Source organism: Notolepis coatsorum (genome assembly GCF_963971535.1).
Source record: "Notolepis coatsorum genome assembly, chromosome: 7".
NCBI classification, from domain to species: domain Eukaryota; kingdom Metazoa; phylum Chordata; class Actinopteri; order Aulopiformes; family Paralepididae; genus Notolepis; species Notolepis coatsorum.
The window spans coordinates 35,043,716-35,064,202 of record NC_140171.1 but is presented as its reverse complement, the minus strand read 5'-3'; the positions used below and the strand labels follow the sequence as shown (position 1 = coordinate 35,064,202).

The 20,487-nt window shown below is 41.8% G+C and overlaps 1 protein-coding gene across 1 annotated transcript; it reads right to left on the bottom strand.

The window, feature by feature from the left end:
• Positions 1–824: 824 nt before the first annotated feature.
• On the bottom strand, positions 825–19,573 carry LOC311231620 (uncharacterized protein; the record flags this gene model as incomplete). The annotated part of the gene is made up of 7 exons (XM_084318248.1): positions 19,480–19,573; positions 18,892–18,993; positions 15,821–15,934; positions 9,611–9,724; positions 5,038–5,151; positions 1,998–2,734; positions 825–845 (listed from the first exon to the last, which is right to left on the bottom strand). Exons 2-7 carry the CDS (start codon positions 18,947–18,949, stop codon positions 825–827), a joined length of 1,158 nt encoding a protein of 385 aa, XP_084174374.1. The 5' UTR covers positions 18,950–18,993; positions 19,480–19,573.
• Positions 19,574–20,487: the final 914 nt, after the last annotated feature.

The window sequence follows — 20,487 nt, the reverse complement described above, 5'->3', positions numbered from 1 at the left end:
AGGTTCAATCTTAAAATGTAAAAAAAAATATAATAATAATAATAAAAAAAAAAAAAAAATTAGCTTTTGTTGCTGGTTGATTCTCCTCAGCTTCTCTCTGGTATTATAAGAGAAGATAACTATAACAATTTTAAAACCCTTTGTTTATCTTTAGATCACACATTTAAAAATAACTGTTCATCTCACTTCAATCGTTTTTATTGCAGAACATGGTATGGAAGATGTAAACACTGTAATCTGTGTTGCATGTACCTGACAAACTGAACTGTTTGTATTACAGTCATATTCGGACTTAACTGAATGCACATGTGTGTGTGTGTGGACGACTGTACTATTACAGGTATTGAAATGAACAATGCAACCTCCTTATACAAAAAAAGAATAAAATAAAAATTATGACTAATTAAATATCGATATTTCGGGAAATTAGTATTGAAACCGTTTTAAATATTCAGAATCGATATGTATCAATTTTTTGATATTTTTGACAACACTAGTCCCTAGATACCAAGAACATGCAAATGGACCTTGTAGAAGTGGAGCAATCTTCCATTTACTTAGGTATGTATTTTAGGCGGATTTTCAGAAAATAGGACTCGGGCTCAAGAGAAAAAAAAAGAAAAAAGAATTAAACAAATTAAACAAACACAAGGCCAGCTTAGCCTGTCACGATAGCACACAGTGTCATTCCACATACTTGTTGTGTCAGTTCACGCACATGTCCCATTAGCTTGATTGAGCATGTGTAGCATTTAGCAATTTTGTCCAGCTAGCTTGGTTAAACAGACCTAGCCTAGCCTAGCCTGTTACAATAGCACACAGTGTCATTCCACGTATTTGTCCAGCTAGCACATGTGAGCACATGTCAGCTAGCTAAACGAGCATGAGTCCAGCTTGTTACAGAGTGATAATCCAAACAAAATACTGTACAAAATCTAAAATCAAATAAAGACTAATGGGTAAACGTATGTTTAAAAGACATACTTTGGGGAGCCGAGCTGAAACACAACCTTACTCCATGCTGCCTGGCCACGCCTCCCTCCCATATGAGTTCTCATGTGGGTCTTCAAATGTCCCGTCTGACTGAACGCTTTTCCACAAACCAAACAACTAAATGGTTTCACTCCTGTATGAGTTGCCATGTGTCTTTTAACCGTATCGCTCTGACTAAACGTTTTGCCACAAACCGAACAACTAAATGGTCTCTCTCCCGTATGAGTTGTCATGTGTTTTTTCAGATTTCCGTTGTCACTGAACCCTTTTCCACAAACTGTGCAACTGTAGGGCTTCTCCCCAGTATGGATTCTCAAATGTATCGTCAGTTTAGATTTTGCGCCAAATCTTTTATGACACAGCGTGCAACTGAAGGCCCTTTCCCCAGTGTGACTTCTCAAATGTTTTGTCAGGTTTCCTTCTTGACCAAATCGTTTGTGACACAATGTGCAACCATAGGGCTTTTCCCCAGTATGAGTTCTCAAATGTCTGCCCAAATCTGAAGTGTTGGTGAATTTCTTGCCACAAACGGCACATGTCATGTGAGTTTCAAGGTGAGGTTTCAAGCTCTCTTTGGGCTCCAAGTGTTTCCCACACAAACCACAATCACTAGGATGGACTCGAACGTGGTGCCATAAAGAACATTTACGACTCCAAAAATCACCGCACACTTTACAGCTCCACGTTTCTGATTTAATTTGGTCGGATGACGTCACCTCATGGGACGGCCCCGCGGAGCTCTTGACCTTGTTGCCATAAGACAAACTCTGTCCTTTGTTTGTCTGTGTCTTCTTTGATGTCAGTGTGTTTAAACCTGACACCTCCCACTCATCACTGTCATCCGTCTCAGCTCCAGAACAGTCTGAAGAGAGGAGCTGGCCACCTCTAGCTGCATCTAAATCACCAGCTGGATCGAAGTTACTGGCCAGTTCTGAAACTCCACAGCCCTCTCCATCAGGTTCTGTTTTCATCTGTTCAGTTGAGGTGCTGGCTAGAGGCTCTGCCTCTCCGTCTTCCTCAGTCTGGGTGTGGTTCAACAACGAAGACGGAGGCTTCTCCTCATCTTCCTCAGTCTGGGTGTGGTTCAACCACGAGGACGGAGGCTTCTCCTCATCTTCATCAGTCTGGGTGTGGTTCAACCACAAGGACGGAGGCTTCTCCTCATCTTCCTCAGTCTGGGTGTGGTTCAACAACGAGGACGGAGGCTTCTCCTCATCTTCCTCAGTCTGGGTGTGGTTCAACCACGAGGACGGAGGCATCTCCTCATCTTCCTCAGTCTGGGTGTGGTTCAACCACGAGGACGGAGGCATCTCCTCATCTTCATCAGTCTGGGTGTGGTTCAACCATGAGGATGGAGGCTTCTCCTCATCTTCATCAGTCTGGGTGTGGTTCAACCACGAGGATGGAGGCTTCTCCTCATCTTCATCAGTCTGGGTGTGGTTCAACCACGAGGACGGAGGCTTCTCCTCATCTTCATCAGTCTGGGTGTGGTTCAACCATGAGGATGGAGGCTTCTCCTCATCTTCCCCACGTTCCCTCTTCAGAGGGACAGGAGGGGATGTCAACTCTATGATATCAGCCTCCTCCGGACCATGAAGCTGATCTCCTTCCTGACCGGCCCAGAGTTCCTCCTGTTCCTCTTTGATCTGTAGGGGCTCTGGGTCCTCCTGGCCCAGGCTGGGACTCCTCTCCTGCTGCTCAGGGGGAATCTCCTCTTCACAGACAGAGAGCTGTGAGGGGTCTAGAGAAAAGCAGAAGTTACACAACTTAAAACTGTTTCTAAGTTTGCTTTCAACTTTCCTATGTAACCTTGTATATTACAGTATAAAGCCCAGAGTTATTAAACACTCTGGGCTCCCTTCTCAGATTGTCTTGTACGATTTGTTTTAAAGGAATACTCTAGCTTATATGCCATCTACCCTGGAGTTAGACAAGAAGATACATACCTTTTTCTTCTCTGTGCATGCAGTAGGAGTAGGAAGACGTTGGGAACTAGGCTAATGGAGGAACCTACTTCCAGTGACTGACGCTAAGCTAGGCTAACGTGTGTGTCTTCCTACTCCTACTTAGACGACGATGATCTTGACCTGGACAGTAAAGCTGATAGAGTCACTGCTTATATACATTTCTGTGTTGATGATGCCATCCCCTGTAAAATAATTAAAACTTTCCCCAATGATAAACCTTGGGTGTCTAGGGAGGTGAAAGCTGGTTTCTCAGTGGTGATAGAGATATGATTAAACATGCTCAAAAGGAGATGAAAGCTAAAATAAAACCTTAAATATAAATCATCTCTGCAAAACTTAAATAGATAGGGTAGAAAGACAAATGTTCAAAACCAATACCAGGGGCCTTTGGAAAGGCATTATATCGATCACTGATTGGACCAACAATTCCAGTTGTTTGGGCTCTGGGATCGATGTTAATCATGCAAACCAGTTCTTTGCTAGGTTCAACAGATTTGATTTCTCTGCTGAGCAGGAGAGGATACTCTCCTCTCTGGCTTAGCCTAATCCTGAGGACAGTTGTCCCCCTATTGTTATTTCTACTGAAGAGGTTCGTCAGGAGTTTAAGCGCATCAAGGTAAACAAGGGCCCTGGGCCTGATGGTATTTATCCACACACCCTCAAGATCTGTGCTGACCAGTTGTGTCATGTTTTTCATTCTCTTTTCTCTCTATCTCTGTCTTCACCTGCTTTTCCTGCAACGAGGTTAACAGCATGTCTTGTCCCTATTCCTAAAAAGAACAATGTGCGTAATAACCTCACTAACCTGAGACCTATTGCTCTGACATGCCACATCATGAAGTGTTTTGAAAGGGTTGTGCTGGGCAATCTCAGGGAGCAGGTGCCAATTCTCCCCTCCCCTGTCTTGAACGTAGGATAGAATGAAGGATAGAAGCCTTGCATCACGTGTCCCCTCCGATACACAAGGAGGCAGCCTGTCACATCTTTTCACCTGCCAGCGCGGACTCTCATTGGCGAGGTGTAACGTGTGGGAGGCTCACACTACCCCCGCAATTTCCTGTCTCTGCTGTGCAGGCATCCCCAACCGACCTGTAGGAGTCGCTGTCCACAACGTCCAGATTACCACCCATCGACTTCCACCCCCTAACTCTGCCAATTGAGTTAGTATGGCGGCTGGCCCAAGCCGGAGGCAACGCCGACAGCCAGAGTCGAACCCGGTGTCTCTTGCGTTTGGTGACAAGCGCAATGTCCGCTGCGCCACCCAGCCACCCCTTGTTAGGGAAATGTTCTTTGATTCTTCAATACTATCCAGCCACATATCCTAGCAAACAAAATTATCCAGTTTAAACTGCATAATTCAACCATCACCTGGTGCATGAAATATCTTGTTCCTCGACCTCAGTTTGTTCTGGATGATATAGTATCAGATGTCATCTGGACAAAAACTGGAGCCCCTCATGGAACAGTTTTGGCTCCCTTCCTCTTTGAACTTTATACTGCGGACTGCAGACACAGCAAGGCCATGTGCCATATGCAGAAATTCTGATGATACTGCTCTGATCGGTCTCATCAACAAAGGCGATGACCGGGCCTATAAAAAGGAGATTGACTCATTTGTCCACTGGTGTGATGCAAACCGTATCATGGTTACTGACAAAAAACTTGTAAAAAAGTGAACTAGGACTAAATTGAACACCATTCTATCTTTTGAAGGCCACCCTCTGTACAATATATTTGATGCTCTGCGAAGCTCATTTAGCAATAGGTTTTTGATGCCTCGATGCTCTACTGAGCGATTGAGAAGGTCCTTTGTTCCTGCTGCAGTTAAATTCTTTAACGAACACTGCTAGCTCTGTGTTGAGAGGCTCTCTTCTTCTCTTCTTTTTACTGTGTTATGTAACTTGTACTGTATGTAATTGTTTCTTGTTTGTGTATTTGTATTCGCTCTGGTGGCAAACCATGTTTCCCCTCTGGGATTAAGAATAAAACCATACCAACTTGACAGCTCCCAGTACATTTTTCCAAAAGTGTCTTATCTAAAGTCAAGATGAACTAAAGATAAGAATAAGTAACATACCGATATCCTGATGGTCTGTGGGCTCCTCCTTCAGCCCAGTGGAAATACACATGGGTGGGTCTGCAGAGTTCTGAGTCTCTTCTTTTTTAATCATCGGCAAGTTGCTTGGAGGATCTGGGGCGGAGGGAGACAGAAACTTAGGGCGTTTTCACACCTGTAGTTCGTTTGCTTTGTTCCGATTCAGGGAGACACAGGGACTATAATGATACAATGTTGCACTTGTCCCTTAGTTTGTTTGTGTTCACACGGCTGTGTTAACAGCGGACCAAAACAAACGCACGCGCGAGCAAACTGTCACTCATTGGTCAGATTTTGGGGTGTGCCCCCCCCCCCTAACCCTGAATCTCCGCGTTACATTGAAATCGGGGAGGAGAGAGCGGGGGGAGCATATGAATGAATGTGGATGAGAGCCGTGATGTAAATCGGACGATTTAGTTCTGATCGATTAGGAATGGGTCGCGCCATGTTCAGGAAACTCAAGTGCATAAAAGTCTATTCGATCATGTCTCCAGCACCCCCACAGCCGTAGCTGCAACCACTTACATCACGGCTCTCATCCACATTAATTCATATGCTCCCCCCGCTCTCTCCTCCCCGATTTCAATGTAACACGGAAGTGCAGTGGTCTATAGCTAACTTTACCGATCTAGCTGCCTAAAGACTACAAACTGATCCCGCCCACAATTCAATGCGAAAGCGTCATCATGCAACGCGTATACAGTACGGCAAGTGAGTTGTGTTGGTTTGTTAAGTCGATTGCATTCTCACAGCGTACGAGTCGCTTCGGGTTCGGTTGGAAGTGCGCCGAGACCACCCTCTCTAGGCGGTCTCGGCCCGCTTGTTTTGTTCCGCAACAGAATGCGATTGCTGTGTTCACATATGCCCAAATGAACCGAAATAGGGGGTAAACGCTCCAGGTTCCGGAACAACAGCTCCAAACGAGCTAGGTGTGAAAACACCCTAAGTATTTACAGTGGCATTCAAAATAATTTGTCCACTTTCTGATTACTGCACACACAAATCGCTGACCAGGCCGGTATTGTGATCACTCCTGTCCGTGGGTGTCTGTCTGTGTGTCCGTATCGGCCATAACTCCTACAGTTCTGATCCGAATTGGATGAAACTTAGCACATAGGCTGACTGTAGGCCCAGGACCTGAATATTTCATACACATTATTTAGCACATAATGGTTCCTCGATGCGAATCACCAGTTCAAGTGACGGGTGCAATGACACTCGTCAACTATCATGAATGAGAAATGCTCTGAAATCCAGAAGATTAATGGGAAAAATTGCTAAACGAGAGCACAGAAGAACGAGTGTTTGCAGTAGGGATGTCCTGATAAAAAAAAAAATTTGCTCCCGATCCGATCCCGAGTACCGATACCGATCTTTCCCGATCCGATAAAAAAAAAAAATATATATATATATTTTTTTTTAATCCCAATTTCTCACATTACATTCACCCTGAATGTTGACGTTATCCAGGTGAAAAGTTAACTTCATTCAAGCGAGGCATTGCAATCATTGACATTTGATGTATAATTAAATCAAAGGAAATGCGTTTGGGTCTGAGAGTGTGGCTGGTCTGCCGTTCTGCAGCTGGATACTATTGGTTTGTTTTGGCAAAATTCTTCTGCTCTGTGTGACAATAAATAAATGAATGATGATATGCAATTTAAAACCAAAACTAAGGCCTCAGTATGAGTTTAAGACGTGAACATGGTCATGTTTGTTGAATAAAAATAAATAAATAAAATAATCCTGATTTAAAAAAAAACATTTTGCCGATCCCGATCTTCGGAAAATCACGTGATTGGCCCCGATCCCGATCACGTGATCGGATCGGGACATCCCTAGTTTGCAGGTTTAGCTAACTAGCTAGCTCCATACCATCTATACCAGGGGTGGGCAATTATTTTTCCCGGGGGGCCGAATGAGCAACTGAAAATATGTTGGCGGGCCGGGCCAAAATTCCAAACTCAATTATGCATAATATACATTTTATTTCTATATAAAAAGCAGTAAATAGCATTGTTTTGACCCCTGGTAAGAGTGTATGTTATTATTTGGCAATTAAAAGGTGAGGTTAGCTTTCAAAAATATCATTTATTCAAATAGAATTTATTTCCAAAATGATAAACAAAATGTGAAACATTAATAACAAAGGGCATGTATGAAAAAGTGCTATACAAATAAAGTTATTATTTTGAGTTTCATATAATATTGAAACAAGGATTTTCTTAGCTTTCTAAAGACATCACATCATCTTATAGCCAAAATAAACAAGACATGAAAAGTGTCCCAGTAGCCTTTTTTACTCTACATGCCTATATTAAACATTTAATGTTTTCAGAACTGTGCAAAAAAAAGAAAAAAAAAATATCAAGTGTCCCATTTCACTTGTTATATTTCCACATCTTAGTGTTCTTCAGCTCTTTTTTTTTCATTCAGTGTGATAAATCCAGTCTCTGTTGAGCTTTAACAAGTCCATCAAAGTCAGGTTGCATGTCTGAGGTGGAGATGCGAAGCACAGCTGCCAGATGTTCATCAGTGAGAGAGGATCTGTACCTGGACTTGGTAAACGTCATGACTGAGAATGTCTGTTCACATATAGGTGGATCCAAAGAGAACCAACATCTTCTGAGCATGTCTCCTCATGTTTGGAAAGTTCTCCTCCTTGAGAGCAGAGTAGAACTCTAGCAGTGATGCTGACTTAAAGTGCTCTTTCAGTAGTGAATCCGACTGCAGGTCAATGAGTTCAAGCTGAACACCAGTGGGTGCACTATCAACACTGCAGGTAAAGGGAGAGGAAACCAGCTGCATTTCATCCTCAACCTTTTTGAAATCTTGAAAACGCCTTGAAAATTCATCATGCAGTGCTCCCAACATGGATGAGTACCTGTGCCAGTGATCAGCTGATGGTTTGACTTCTTTCAGGGTTTTCATGTGTTTGAGATTGTTGCTGCCTAGTTGCCTTGAAATTAATTGCAACTTTGTCATGAAGGCTTTCACATGGCTATGCATTTCATGAGCAAAAATGCCCTTGCCCTGCAGTTGTGTGTTCAGTAGGGATGGGTACCGTTCACATTTGAACCGATACCGGTACCTGTGAATCGATACCCAACGGTACCTTTTTTCTGTACTTTAGTCTCTAAAATGTTTATCTACCTACCTCAGTTGTGAAAAAAGAAATCCAAACTTCAAATAACCACACTTTCGATCGTTTTCGGCTTGCCCCGACTGCTTTGTTGTTGAATCAAGTCAAATCCTAGGTAAGCGTATATTGTGCGTGTGAACGTTGACATGAAAAGAAAAAAGTAAAAAAAAAAATAATAATAATAATATTTATTTTTTATTTTTTTTTATTATCATGTAATCTTTCGCGGGCCGGTCAGATGCCCAGGTCTGATCTATACAGATGCAGATGCTACAGACAACAGCCAATCACACGAGAATGGATGGTGGTCAGCAGGGACAACATTTAAGAACACCAATAGTAAAAACCAAAGGCCATAAGGTGATAACTGAGGCATTCATATTTAACTCTTGTTGATTTTGCCAAAGATACATTTTACAGGCATTTGGTGCTTGGCGTTAATTTTGGACCATGCTTATAACATTCATAAATATGTAAGACCTTTCCAAATAGATTTATTTGAGGCCTTCTATTAGCAATTGTGAATTTTTAAGGACCCGTGGATTCTTGAAAATCTATTTGATCACGTTTGTTCTGTCGCCGCAGAAGTACCGCTGTAGACAATAGCTACTGTCAATAAAACACAGGTCGACATCGACTATCCATGGCGTGCGACAGCGTTTCTGCTTTTCAAAATATACTGCAAGTGTAAAAATATGCCGTTATAATCAATGTACCTATGTTTTATTGACAAGCACCTCTAAGTCCACAGCCTTACCTTACTCAATAGGCGACAGAGAATAAAACGATCACATTGTATCTACGTTGCAATCTTCAATCTCTGCACCTAAAGATGGATTTATTCCCAACTGTATTTGGCCAGGGACCAAAGCTATTCTCTTTATAAAGAGTAAGGGCTTGTGTCCATAGCGGACGTTTTATGAGTTGTCAGCTCCTTTCTGTCATTAATTTCTATGCTACAGGCGCAACAGGCACGCTCCTTTTCCCAGCGCCACGCCTCGCGTTTATGCGCTCTCGGCGGCAGCGTTTTTGGGCGGAGCGCTCCCAGCGCATAAAGTTTAAACTAGTTCAACTTTTGGAAAGGAGCACGCTCATCAAGGTAACTTTTTTCGACCGACCAATCAACATCGAGGAAGTGGCGGAGCTGTGGCAGTCGCGAGACTCAGGAAAACGCTCTGAGCTTTTTTATTAAATTTTTTTCAAATCGGTCCGACTTGAAAAAAACTTCCGCTATGGACACAAGCCCTAATAAAACATGTGGCTATTTTGCTTATTTGTATGTGATATCTCACTTTTGTTATGGTAAAAATAAAATTGCACCTGTATGGAAATAAATAGGAGGGAAAGCTGTGAACTATGGTGCAACAGAGGAAGGAGAACAAGATAAACTAAAGATAAGAATAAGTAACATACCGATATCCTGATGGTCTGTGGGCTCCTCTTTCAGCCCAGTGGAAATACACATGGGTGGGTCTGCAGAGTTCTGAGTCTCTTCTTTTTTAATCATTGGCAGGTTGCTTGGTGGATCTGGGGTGGAGGGAGACAGAAACTAAGTATTTACAGTGGCATTCAAAATAATTTGTCCACTTTCTGCATACTGCACACGCTGGCCAGGCCGGTATTGTGATCACTCCTGTCCGTGGGTGTCTGTCTGTGTGTCCGTATCGGCCATAACTCCTACAGTTCTGATCCGAATTGGATTAAACTTAGCACATAGGCTGACTGTAGGCCCAGGACCGGAATTCTCAAATATTCTTCAACAACAAATATTTTATTTGAATTAATTTCCATCATTGCCCATTGAAATCAATAATGAGGGTAAACATAAACAGGGCACCACTACACAAAGCCTCACCTAGACTCCTGTAATCAGCTCAGCAACACTTTACAACATGCCAATATGCATTAATAATAATAATAATAATAATAATAATAATAATAATAATAATAATAATAATAATAATAATAATAATAATAATAAATTAATCTTTATTTATATAGCACCTTTCATACAAGTGCTTAACAGAGCAAAATAAATTTAACACAACATTTGACAATAAAGCACAAAAAAAAGTAAAGAAAAGAAAAGAAAAACAGGACCTGAGGGGGCGGTTTGGAACATATCTATGTAGGCAGTCGCAGAGGTAGGACGGTGCCAGACCATTAACTCATTCCCTGCCAACATCGATTTAATACGCGTGTGTCCGCCAATCGTTGAACGCCAACCACATATATATACGTTATTTGATCATTATTTATTTTATTCGCTATTTCCAATCGTTATCCATCGAGGGAGCCTGTGTTATCATTGGGAATGAGTCTGAGATCGCAAACGTCCAATACCGCGGCCTGCCGCCTTGCGGCCGGTATTGCACATCCTTGGAAACTCTCTGGCTTGGGTTGTACGTCGATCTAAAAAGTCCGGTCCGGGTTTTCCTAGTCGGGCATGGTGAGCGGTTATAACACATGTCAGTGCCGAGTCCGACCTCATCTTAAATAACAAACAGCATTGCTTGTTGTAGTTAACAAAGATAGACAGAGTTGATTTTGCACAACAACTTAAAAAAAAAAAAAAAAAAATTATAGAATTTTATTTTCATATTCGAATCCCATGCCCATCGAACGAAGCTTTGAAGTATTTAAGACAGCCCTAGTATCGGCAGTGTACCGGCCGATATGACTTATAGACGATCAGTGATCGGTATCGGTGGCAAAAAACGTGATCGGGGCATCCCTAGTATCAATCTTGCGTTGATCGAAGAATCCCTTCACCGCGATCCTAACGTATGTGTGTAATGTGTGTGTGTAACGTATTCTGTTGGTGACGATCGAAGCATAGAAACCCCCCACCCCACCCACCCTTTCATGCATTCATGATGAAACATAATACCGGTAATATAGCGTTGATTTAAGATTGATTGTTGATCCAGGCAAGGAACGCCACGGTTTCTAGTGAAATGCACTAAACGCTGCATAGCGGCGTTTCCTGGGATTAGACAGAATTACTCTAAAACTATACTCATATTCACCACGGTATAAAACGGGAATGTATGGATGATTTTTTTTTCTTTTTCACAAATTGAACGATAGATACTCGATGTCAAATGGGCAATCGTTTTATATCCATAGCTATGATATTTAATATAGTTTTAGCCCTGCAAACACCGCCATGTAGCCCTATTCTTTAAAGCGCTGGCATTCTTACCACACGGCCCACAGCGACCTCTGGCGCTGAAAGTGTTAAGAGCTTTAAAAACAAACAAGAGAATTTTTAAATCAATCCTAAAAACATCCGGGAGCCAATGCAGTGAAGCTAAAACTGGAGTAATATATTCCCTCATCATAGTTCTAGTTAAAACTCTGGCTGCCGCATTTTGGACAAGTTGTAATCTGTCAGTTGTTTTCTGACAGATGAATGGAAGCGGACAGTGACGGGTAGCCTTCAGGAGAGGTGTTAGTACCCGTCACTGTCCACTTCCATTCATTGTGCTAAGCTAGGCTAATGTGCAGCCAGATAGCTTTCTACTGAACGCAAATAGAGGAAACTGGTATCTATCTTCTTGTCTCTCTCTGGAGAAGACGATAAGTTAATTCACCAAAATGTTGGCGTGTTCCTTTAAAGCATCACGGCAGCATTTATTTAGCAATGTACAATGTCATGGCATGGTGTTCCCCAGCTACCCAGTTTGCACAATGGCACCAGGATCCAAACACGAGTGCATGTTCGCCACTTGGAGAAGTGCAACCCACAGAGCAGAGGGTGCAGGGTGCTGGTCGGGAGGATCTTTTTAAACATATAGCACAATGAAATGAACTGCTTGTGCAATATGGATATATAATAATATGGAACTTTCAGGAGCGTTAAAACAGGGTAGTACACAGAAGAAACGGAAGTTGGAGGGCAGATCTGGGGCAGAGGGAGACAGCAACTAAGTAAATACTTTTAAGCGACTTGAATGTTACATGGATAGTATTTACACAGTATATTTTGAGTGACTTGAATGTTACGTGGATAGACACAGTATATTTTGAGTGACTTGACCGTTATGTGGATAGTATTTACAGTATATTTTGAGTGACTTGACTGTTACGTGGATAGTATTAACAGTATATTTTGAGTGACTTGACTGTTACGTGGATAGTATTTACAGTATATTTTAAGTGACTCAGGGTTTCCCATTAATTACCTAGACTGTGGCGGCCTACTTTACTATTTTCTTTTATATAAAGTTTGCCAATAGGGATGTATCAGTAGTATTGGCAGGGGTCTGGACTACTGTAATGCACTTTTTTCAGGCCTACCTAATTCAAGCATCAAAAATCTTCAACTCGTGCAAAATGCGGCTGCACGGATACTAACTAGAACTAGAAAATTTGATCACATCACACCAGTTTTGTCCGCCCTACACTGGCTTCCTATCCAAGCCCGTTCTGACTTTAAAGTGCTACTCCTCACCTACAAAATTTTAAATGGGCTTGCACCGCTCTATCTATCCGATCTCATCTCCCGATACTCGCCCGCTCGTGCTCTGCGCTCACAAAATGCGGGGCTTCTATCGACCCCTAGGGTTAAAAAGAAATCCGCCGGCCACAGAGCCTTTGTCTACCGCGCTCCCTACCTGTGGAACAAATTACCTGCCGTCATCAGGGGCGCCTGCTCTGTCGAAGCTTTTAAATCCCTGCTTAAGACTCATCTTTTCTCTCTCTCCTTCAACCTACCCTGATCTCACCTGGTCGGGGACTGATCTTTAGATTAATCTGTGTAGTTTAGTTATGGTACAGGGTACTACATGGTACCACTGGGTAGTTTACTACAGGGTAGTTTAGTTAGGGTACAGGGTACTACATGGTACTACATGGTACTACATGGTACTACATGGTACTACATGGCACTACAGGGTACTACATGGCTCTACGTGGCTCTACGTGGCACTACATGGCACTACAGGGTACCACAGGGCACTACAGGGTACTACATGACACTACAGGGTACTACAGGGTACTATAGGGTACTACATGGCACTACGGGGTACTACATGGCACTACAGGGTACTACATGTCTGCTCCTTGCAGCACCACAAACATGGGAACCCCCCCCCCCCCTCCCCCTTCTCTCCGAGTGCCCGTCTCCTGGCGCTGACTAAGGTGATGGATGCCTCGGGGTCTTGGCCAAGATTGTAGTGACTGCTCTACATGCACCTCCGAGGTCTTGGATCAGTTATTCACCGCCGTCTGTCCGTGGTCCTGTCAACTGATTAACAGTATCAACAGACTGTTAACAGATTAACAGTCAACGCGGTTTCATTGCTGGGTTAAGTACTTCTATTCTATTCACATAATACGCCTACTTCATATATCTACTCCATTCACATATATGCCTACCACTTGTATCTATTGCTATGTCCGCCTACTACAATCTCATGAGCTGTCTAACGCCTGTCCCGTCTCCCTGTCTCCCTATGACTTGCTGTCCTGGAGTGTTGACCGGAGTGTTGGACGTCCCGTGACGAAGGCCGGGAGGTTGCGACCCCCTCTGCGTGCCCCCCTGTCTCCGGAGGTCTCGTAGTGGTGACCGGAGTGCCGGATGTCCCGCGATGACGTTGGGGAGTTCGCGACCCTCTCTGCGCCGCCCCTATCTCCCTGTCTCCGGCTGTCCCTGAGCAACGACCGGAGTGTTAAATGTCCCTTGACTAAGACGGGGAGGACGTGACCCTCTTTGCGCCGCCCCTGTGCCTCAAATAGATTCGTTATCAGCTCTATCTTTAATCTTTCAAAATGTTCAGTTGCTATCGCTATTAGCTCTTATCTTTAATTTTTCAAAATGTACAGTTGCTATTGCATGCACTCATCTGTGTTCCACTACACACATGAGTGCATGCTTACCAACTGTCCGTCTGCAACACTACTATCACCAACATCTAAGAAGGGAGATCCCCCCTTGAATGGCCCTTCTAAGGTTTCTCTCCTCCACACTGCCTGTGGAGCTTTTTTTCCCTATTGTTAGGTTTTAGTGAGTTTTTCCTTACCTTCGCGTGGGGTATGTCTGGGAGTGCTTGCATTCTTTCATTTATTTGTATTCATCTAAAAATGTTTGGACCTTATGGTGTTCTTGTTCTGTTCTTGACTTATTGTTATGTTTTCTTCTTGACTTGTTTAAAGAAGATCTGTACGGCCCATGGGGACATTAACGTGTGTTGTCGGGCCCTATAAATAAATTTGATTTGATTTGATTTGATTTGATTTAGTAGTCGTAATAGTAATCCACTATATTTTTTTATTTTCTAAAAAAAATAAACCAGTTCAACACAGGTAACCACTTTTGCTTAATTTCTTTGATGGCTCAAATATGCTCTAGTCCAGTGGTTCCCAGACCTCTCCTCGAGACACCCCAGCCGTTCCATGTATTTGTTAAATTCCACCACGAGCACACCTTGATTCAACTAATAAAGGGCTAGTTAAGTTGAATCAGGTGTGCTGGTGGTGGAATTTAACAAATACATTGAACGGCTGCGGGTGCTTCGAGGAGAGGATTGGGAAGCACTAGTCTAGTCGATTTTGTGTTTTGAGCACAACGTTCATCATAGATCTAGCCTCTTTATTTTGCTCTCAAAGTGCACCAGATTGATGCATTTAACTTTAAAATGTAAAAAATGCCCGGGTCGGAGGTTCTCACCCCATAGTCTCTGAAAATCCTGTGGGAAACACTGTGACTTGACTGTTAAGTGGATAGTAGGCCTAGTTACAGTATATTTTAAGTGACTTGAATGTTACGTGGATAGATAGATAGATAGAATAGTTTATTGATTTAGAATGGAAATCACACATATACATTTGATCACAATATGAACAGGTATACATTTCTCCATTTACCAATAGGATTAAAATAAAACACAATAAAGCCATAGGCTTGTTTCCATTGTGGTCCTTCATCATTGGTGTCAGTGGATTTATGTACTGGTGTGTGGACGTGGGTGTTTGTAGTGTCTGTATGTCAGGATGTGTGGTATAAAAGGAAAAATACATACAATAATATTCCATTTTATAGACAATAAAAGAATAAAAAGGGAATAACACATATTAAAAACCCTTTGGTCACTAGTCCCAGCTTCTGCTACTTATGATCCACCTCTTTATAGCTAATTTAAAAGTGGAGAAGGGGTTTATGGGCTTCAACTCCATTGGTAGGCTATTCCATTATCCATTGGATAGTATTTACAGTATATTTTAAGTGACTTGACTGTTACGTGGATAGTATTTACAGTATATTCTACAGAATATTATAAAATGGGCAAATTAACAGAAAGCAATCAGAACAAGCTAAACAAGACCACTGGCCCCTTTAGCTAAGACTTAATACATCACAGTTGGGATCCCTTGGTTGAGCTTAGCTCTCCTGGCTGCAATTCAACCCAACAGGGGGATCACAGGACAAAGGTATTCACATTTTTAAAGAGATATCAGAATCAAGTGCTCCAAATTGTTAAGCAAAATGTGAACACAGTGTTCGATAAAGATTTAAGAGTGAGAGGAGAGAAATATGGAGACAAAGACAGAGACGTACAAATATGCTGGAGCAGAGGAAGGAGAAGATGAGATCAACATAAGAGAGAGACATAAACGTACTGATATCCTGGTCTGTGGGCTTCTCCTTCACCTCAGAGGAAGTGCCCTCGGGTAACTCGAGCATGTCCTCAGCCTTTTCTTTTTTAATAATCAGGAGGAGGTCTCTGGGTGGATCTGTGGCACACAGGGAAACACAACTTACAGGATGTCTACAGCAGGGGTTCTCAAACTTTTTCATACCGTGACCCCATTTTATTTAGGAATTTTTTTGGGGACCCCACACTTAATGTATCACGTCATTTCAACGTGGAATTAAGGAATATCAAAATAAAAGCACACATTGTTGAACTTGATTATGCATATTTATTAGAAAAATGTATTACAGCACTATGTTATCAATTCACGTTCATAAAACGAGGCATATTTAGCCAAAATATGTTGCCAGAACAAAGAAATTATAAATATTAAAAGAAATTATTATTAGTATTTTATTTTTTATTTTTTTTACTTGCCAATGCACTGTCACCTACCCGCAACCCAACTTTGGGTTGCGACTTGCGACCCGTAGTTTGAGAACCACTGGTCTACAGGTATCAGCAGGACATTTAGATTAGGTTCACCCCGCAGGCGAAAGTGGCCCAAACCTGATATATTTTCTCATATGTGACTCAGATCTTTCAAGACAGTGTGAACAGCACAAAGCACATGGAATCTGATCTTTTCAATTCTCATTTGGGCCACTTTCATAATACGTGGTCCTAAATCAGATACAGGTCTGATTCTAGATTGACATTCGTCCCAATTCATCACAATTCTGTGCTGGCAGGAGTCACTCAGTGAATACAAACATGGAAGACAGCTGTGATGGATGTGGTCAGTGGAGGGACAGTGAGGTGTTTACCTTATAATTATTTGGGGTGATGATAGTTCTGTACAAGCAAAACTTGAGGGGACATATCATAACCGGTCTGTGTTTAAAATAATATTGAAGGAAGAAATGGCTCTTTGACATGTCCTCCATGTTTACGTCCATCTTCGTCATTGTTAATTTGCGCATGCAGGTCAGTTCAGGAGCGTGACCAGTTCACACTGGAATCTAATCTTGGCCACATAAAAACAGCCAAACAAAAAAATCTAATCTGAGCAATACATCTGCATTGAGCACTAAGGCTTGCAGTGTGAACGTAGCCCTTAATTAAGCCTTAAGGTCCCCCTATAGGGGGACCCTGCTTTTCTTTATCATAAATCGATCAATAGAGACCGTATTAGATCCCCAATTATCATATCATGGGGTATCATTGGCTACAACCCTGTGCAAAGATTTTCGAGATCGCCAAATGATTGACTGAGCTAGACCCCCGGGAGTCGGGGTGGTAATGTGTACTTTTGCGTACTTTGGGGCACGCCTCACATATCTGCATGTAACTCGAGAACCGCTGAACGGATTTTGTCACCTGAAAGGGCAATCGACAGGCAACAAATAGGGCTATCTATATATTGTATTAAAATAAATGCACACCCGAGCCACTAGAGGTCGGCAAAGAATTGTCCACATGTGGATGAATGAATGAATGAAAACTTTATTTAACAGATTGCAGAATGGGTACAATAAAGTACGGCTCAATACACACAATTGTTAAGGGGATGCAGACCTGAGAAAGACGTTTGTCTTGTTTCCATCAGGGTCCTCCATTTTCAATTCATAGACATTTATGACATACACAACATACATGACATTTATGGCATAGGGACATATAGGTATTTAGTACTGATACATTTGTGACATAAACGGTATTCAAATATACAGTACTGTTACCCCTAGATCCTGACAGAGTATATACATATGATGGGGAGGGGACTGTACATTAGGAGGGGGTGGGTGGGAGAGAAATATACATACGGTGGGGAGGAGACTGTCTATTAGGAGGTGGTGGGGGTTTTGGGCATTTACGGTGGCCAGTTTCGAATTGCAGCCTCCCGTAGGTGCTCTTTAAGAGCGGTTTTGAATGTGGGTAGGGATTCACATTCCTTTACAGCTTTGGGCCCTTGGATGTTAAGAGGTCAATGTTTTTAAATATTTTTTTTGTAGCCAAGAGTAAAGACCATAACCCTATCAAAAACAGTAGTCAAAGTGTATATTTTACCGATGTTTTATATGTTTTATCGGAAATACAAATTTATCGGAAAATGCTAATTATCGTAAATACCGCAAGAAATGACTAAATCCAGATTCAACCCTGCCATTGGAAAGAGGAGCATTTTCCCTATCCATAGATGTATGATTTGGCCATAATAAGGTCAAGTTCAAGGTCAAATATGAATTTATAATTAAAGTCGATTATCATTAATTACTGTATCTACAAATCCTTCTGTTTAATCATCTTCCCGCGGTTCATTTGCTTAGATTTTTTTGTACACACGATCTCAATAAGGTGGTGAATGAGCTCAGTGAGCATTTATCAGAAAATGTATCAATTTTTTATCATCATCATCAAAATCATAAATCATAATTAATCATAATTAATTTATTCATTACAATTTACTCAGCCTAGTAACAGACACAATATGTCTGAATACATACCCACAGGTCCCTAGATGTCCCTAGATACCAAGAACATGCAAATTGACCTTGCAGAAGTGGAGCAATCTTCCATTTACTTAGGCATGTACCTTTAGGCGAAAACGGTCTACAGATTAACAGGTTAAGACCTATTAATGCCACCGTTTATTTTCACTCTTGCTGCCTGCTAGGTGGAGCTTGTGAAGAGCAAGATTCAAGTCAAAGATAATTTCTTTCTGACATGCCAGGAGGACCTTTATAAACATGCTCTAGTCAGAAGGCTCTACTATAGGAGCAGCACGGCCCAGTAATACATATAAATTCCACAAACACTAAAGGCCTATACATGCACAGCACTCCCCATGGTGCTGAAACTATCATCTCTGATTTTGTATATTATATGTATTTGACTGATGCAGGCTAACACTACGTGCAGGCCTATTCCTGCTACTTATGTTACTATATTGTGAATAATTAATACATCTTTAAAATGTACAATGTTGACAGATTATCATCAAATCTACTACACATGCTGTCCTGCATTTGGATAATGCCGATTTGGTCACCCTACCTATACACGAGGTCCACTGCACCAGAGTCTGTCTGGTAACCAGGGTTTCTCCCTCCATCTCCACAGAACGGATCTCAGGACAGCTACACCCTGCTGCTCCACCTGAGGACACAACACAGAGCTGCTAAATACAAATGATGTCAAGTCTTTGTTGTCCCCAAAACTGAGCATATTCTGTTTGAGATATCTATATTTCTTTTTATAAATATTTTACAGCCCTGGCCAAAAAGGCAAGTACCTTAATAATGTCCACACACAACGCCTAAACATTTCAGACTGACTGCAGATATACCCAAACTAGGCAAATCCAATTTTCTATTAGACTTTTAGATCAAGCTTTCTTATAGTTGATTCGTGAGATTGATTGATTGGTTGAAAACTTTATTATTAACATACTTTATTAACAGATTGCAGAATGGGTACAATATACAGTACGGCTCAATACAAACAACTGCTAAGAGAGGATGCAGACCAGAAAAATACTTTAGTCTTGTTTACATCAGGGTCCTTTCGGGACTGTAAAATCACGCCAATTAAACGAGTCGCTCGTCCAACAATGTGGTCCTCATGTATTGCGAGTAGTTTTACCTAGACCGCTGCATTTCTATCGCAGTGCATCAACAGCAACGTCTCCTCTACCTCTGTTTTACAACAAGGGGTTATTGACTGAGAGAGAATGCTAATATGACAGTCACTACAAAAGGCTACATGCTAGTTTAGCGGTTTCGCGCACGAATAGTACGTCATTATTTACTGACGTGGCTAGAGATGATCATAGATATGTATATAGATATCTATGGAGATGATGACAGGCTGGAGAGTCCTCACACGAAGCCGAAGGTTGGAATTATGGGCGTGGCAGCAATGCACTTTTAGAACTAGAGTACATTGAAATAAAAGTTGGCATGGTAGCATGGTAGTGTAATATATGAGTATATATGACAACGCTAAACTAATGTATACACAGTATTATACTGTGTCACACACCCATTATCCATTCGTTGATGGATTTGGCTGAGGGTCCTCTGTCAAAAAGAATGCACTTGCCCGGCTGAGCAAGGACCCAAGGAAGAAGATGACAGAAGTGATGGCAGTGTTCTTCTTGAGAGTTGATGGTGTTTCCTCTATAGTAATAGTATAGTGTTTATTTTGAAGGGGATAACTATCTAAAAGTATAGTGTGTACAGTGTACAATGTGGGTGTATATATAGAGGAAAGTGTTATTGTACATTGCTATAAACTATAGATTGAGGTGGGTAGTTATTATGAGTACAGTGTAAGACAGCTGTAGGCAGTAGATAAGTAAGCAACATAGTTCAGAGTGTATACAGTATGGAGTGTGTGGGAGTTTATACAGTATGGAGTGTGTTGAGATTGAGAGCTGATACAGTATGGAGTGTGTGTGAGAGAGATAGAGAGCCGATTATACAGTATGGAGAATGTGTGTGAGAGATTGAGAGCTGATAAAGCTTTTATACCTCGGATGACAAATTGCACCTTTAAAAAAAATGTTGTTAAGAGCACCTTCTATATATGGTGACATCATGACATATAAACAAGTTATTTATTTAGTCATAGATGCCTTAGAGTGCATAT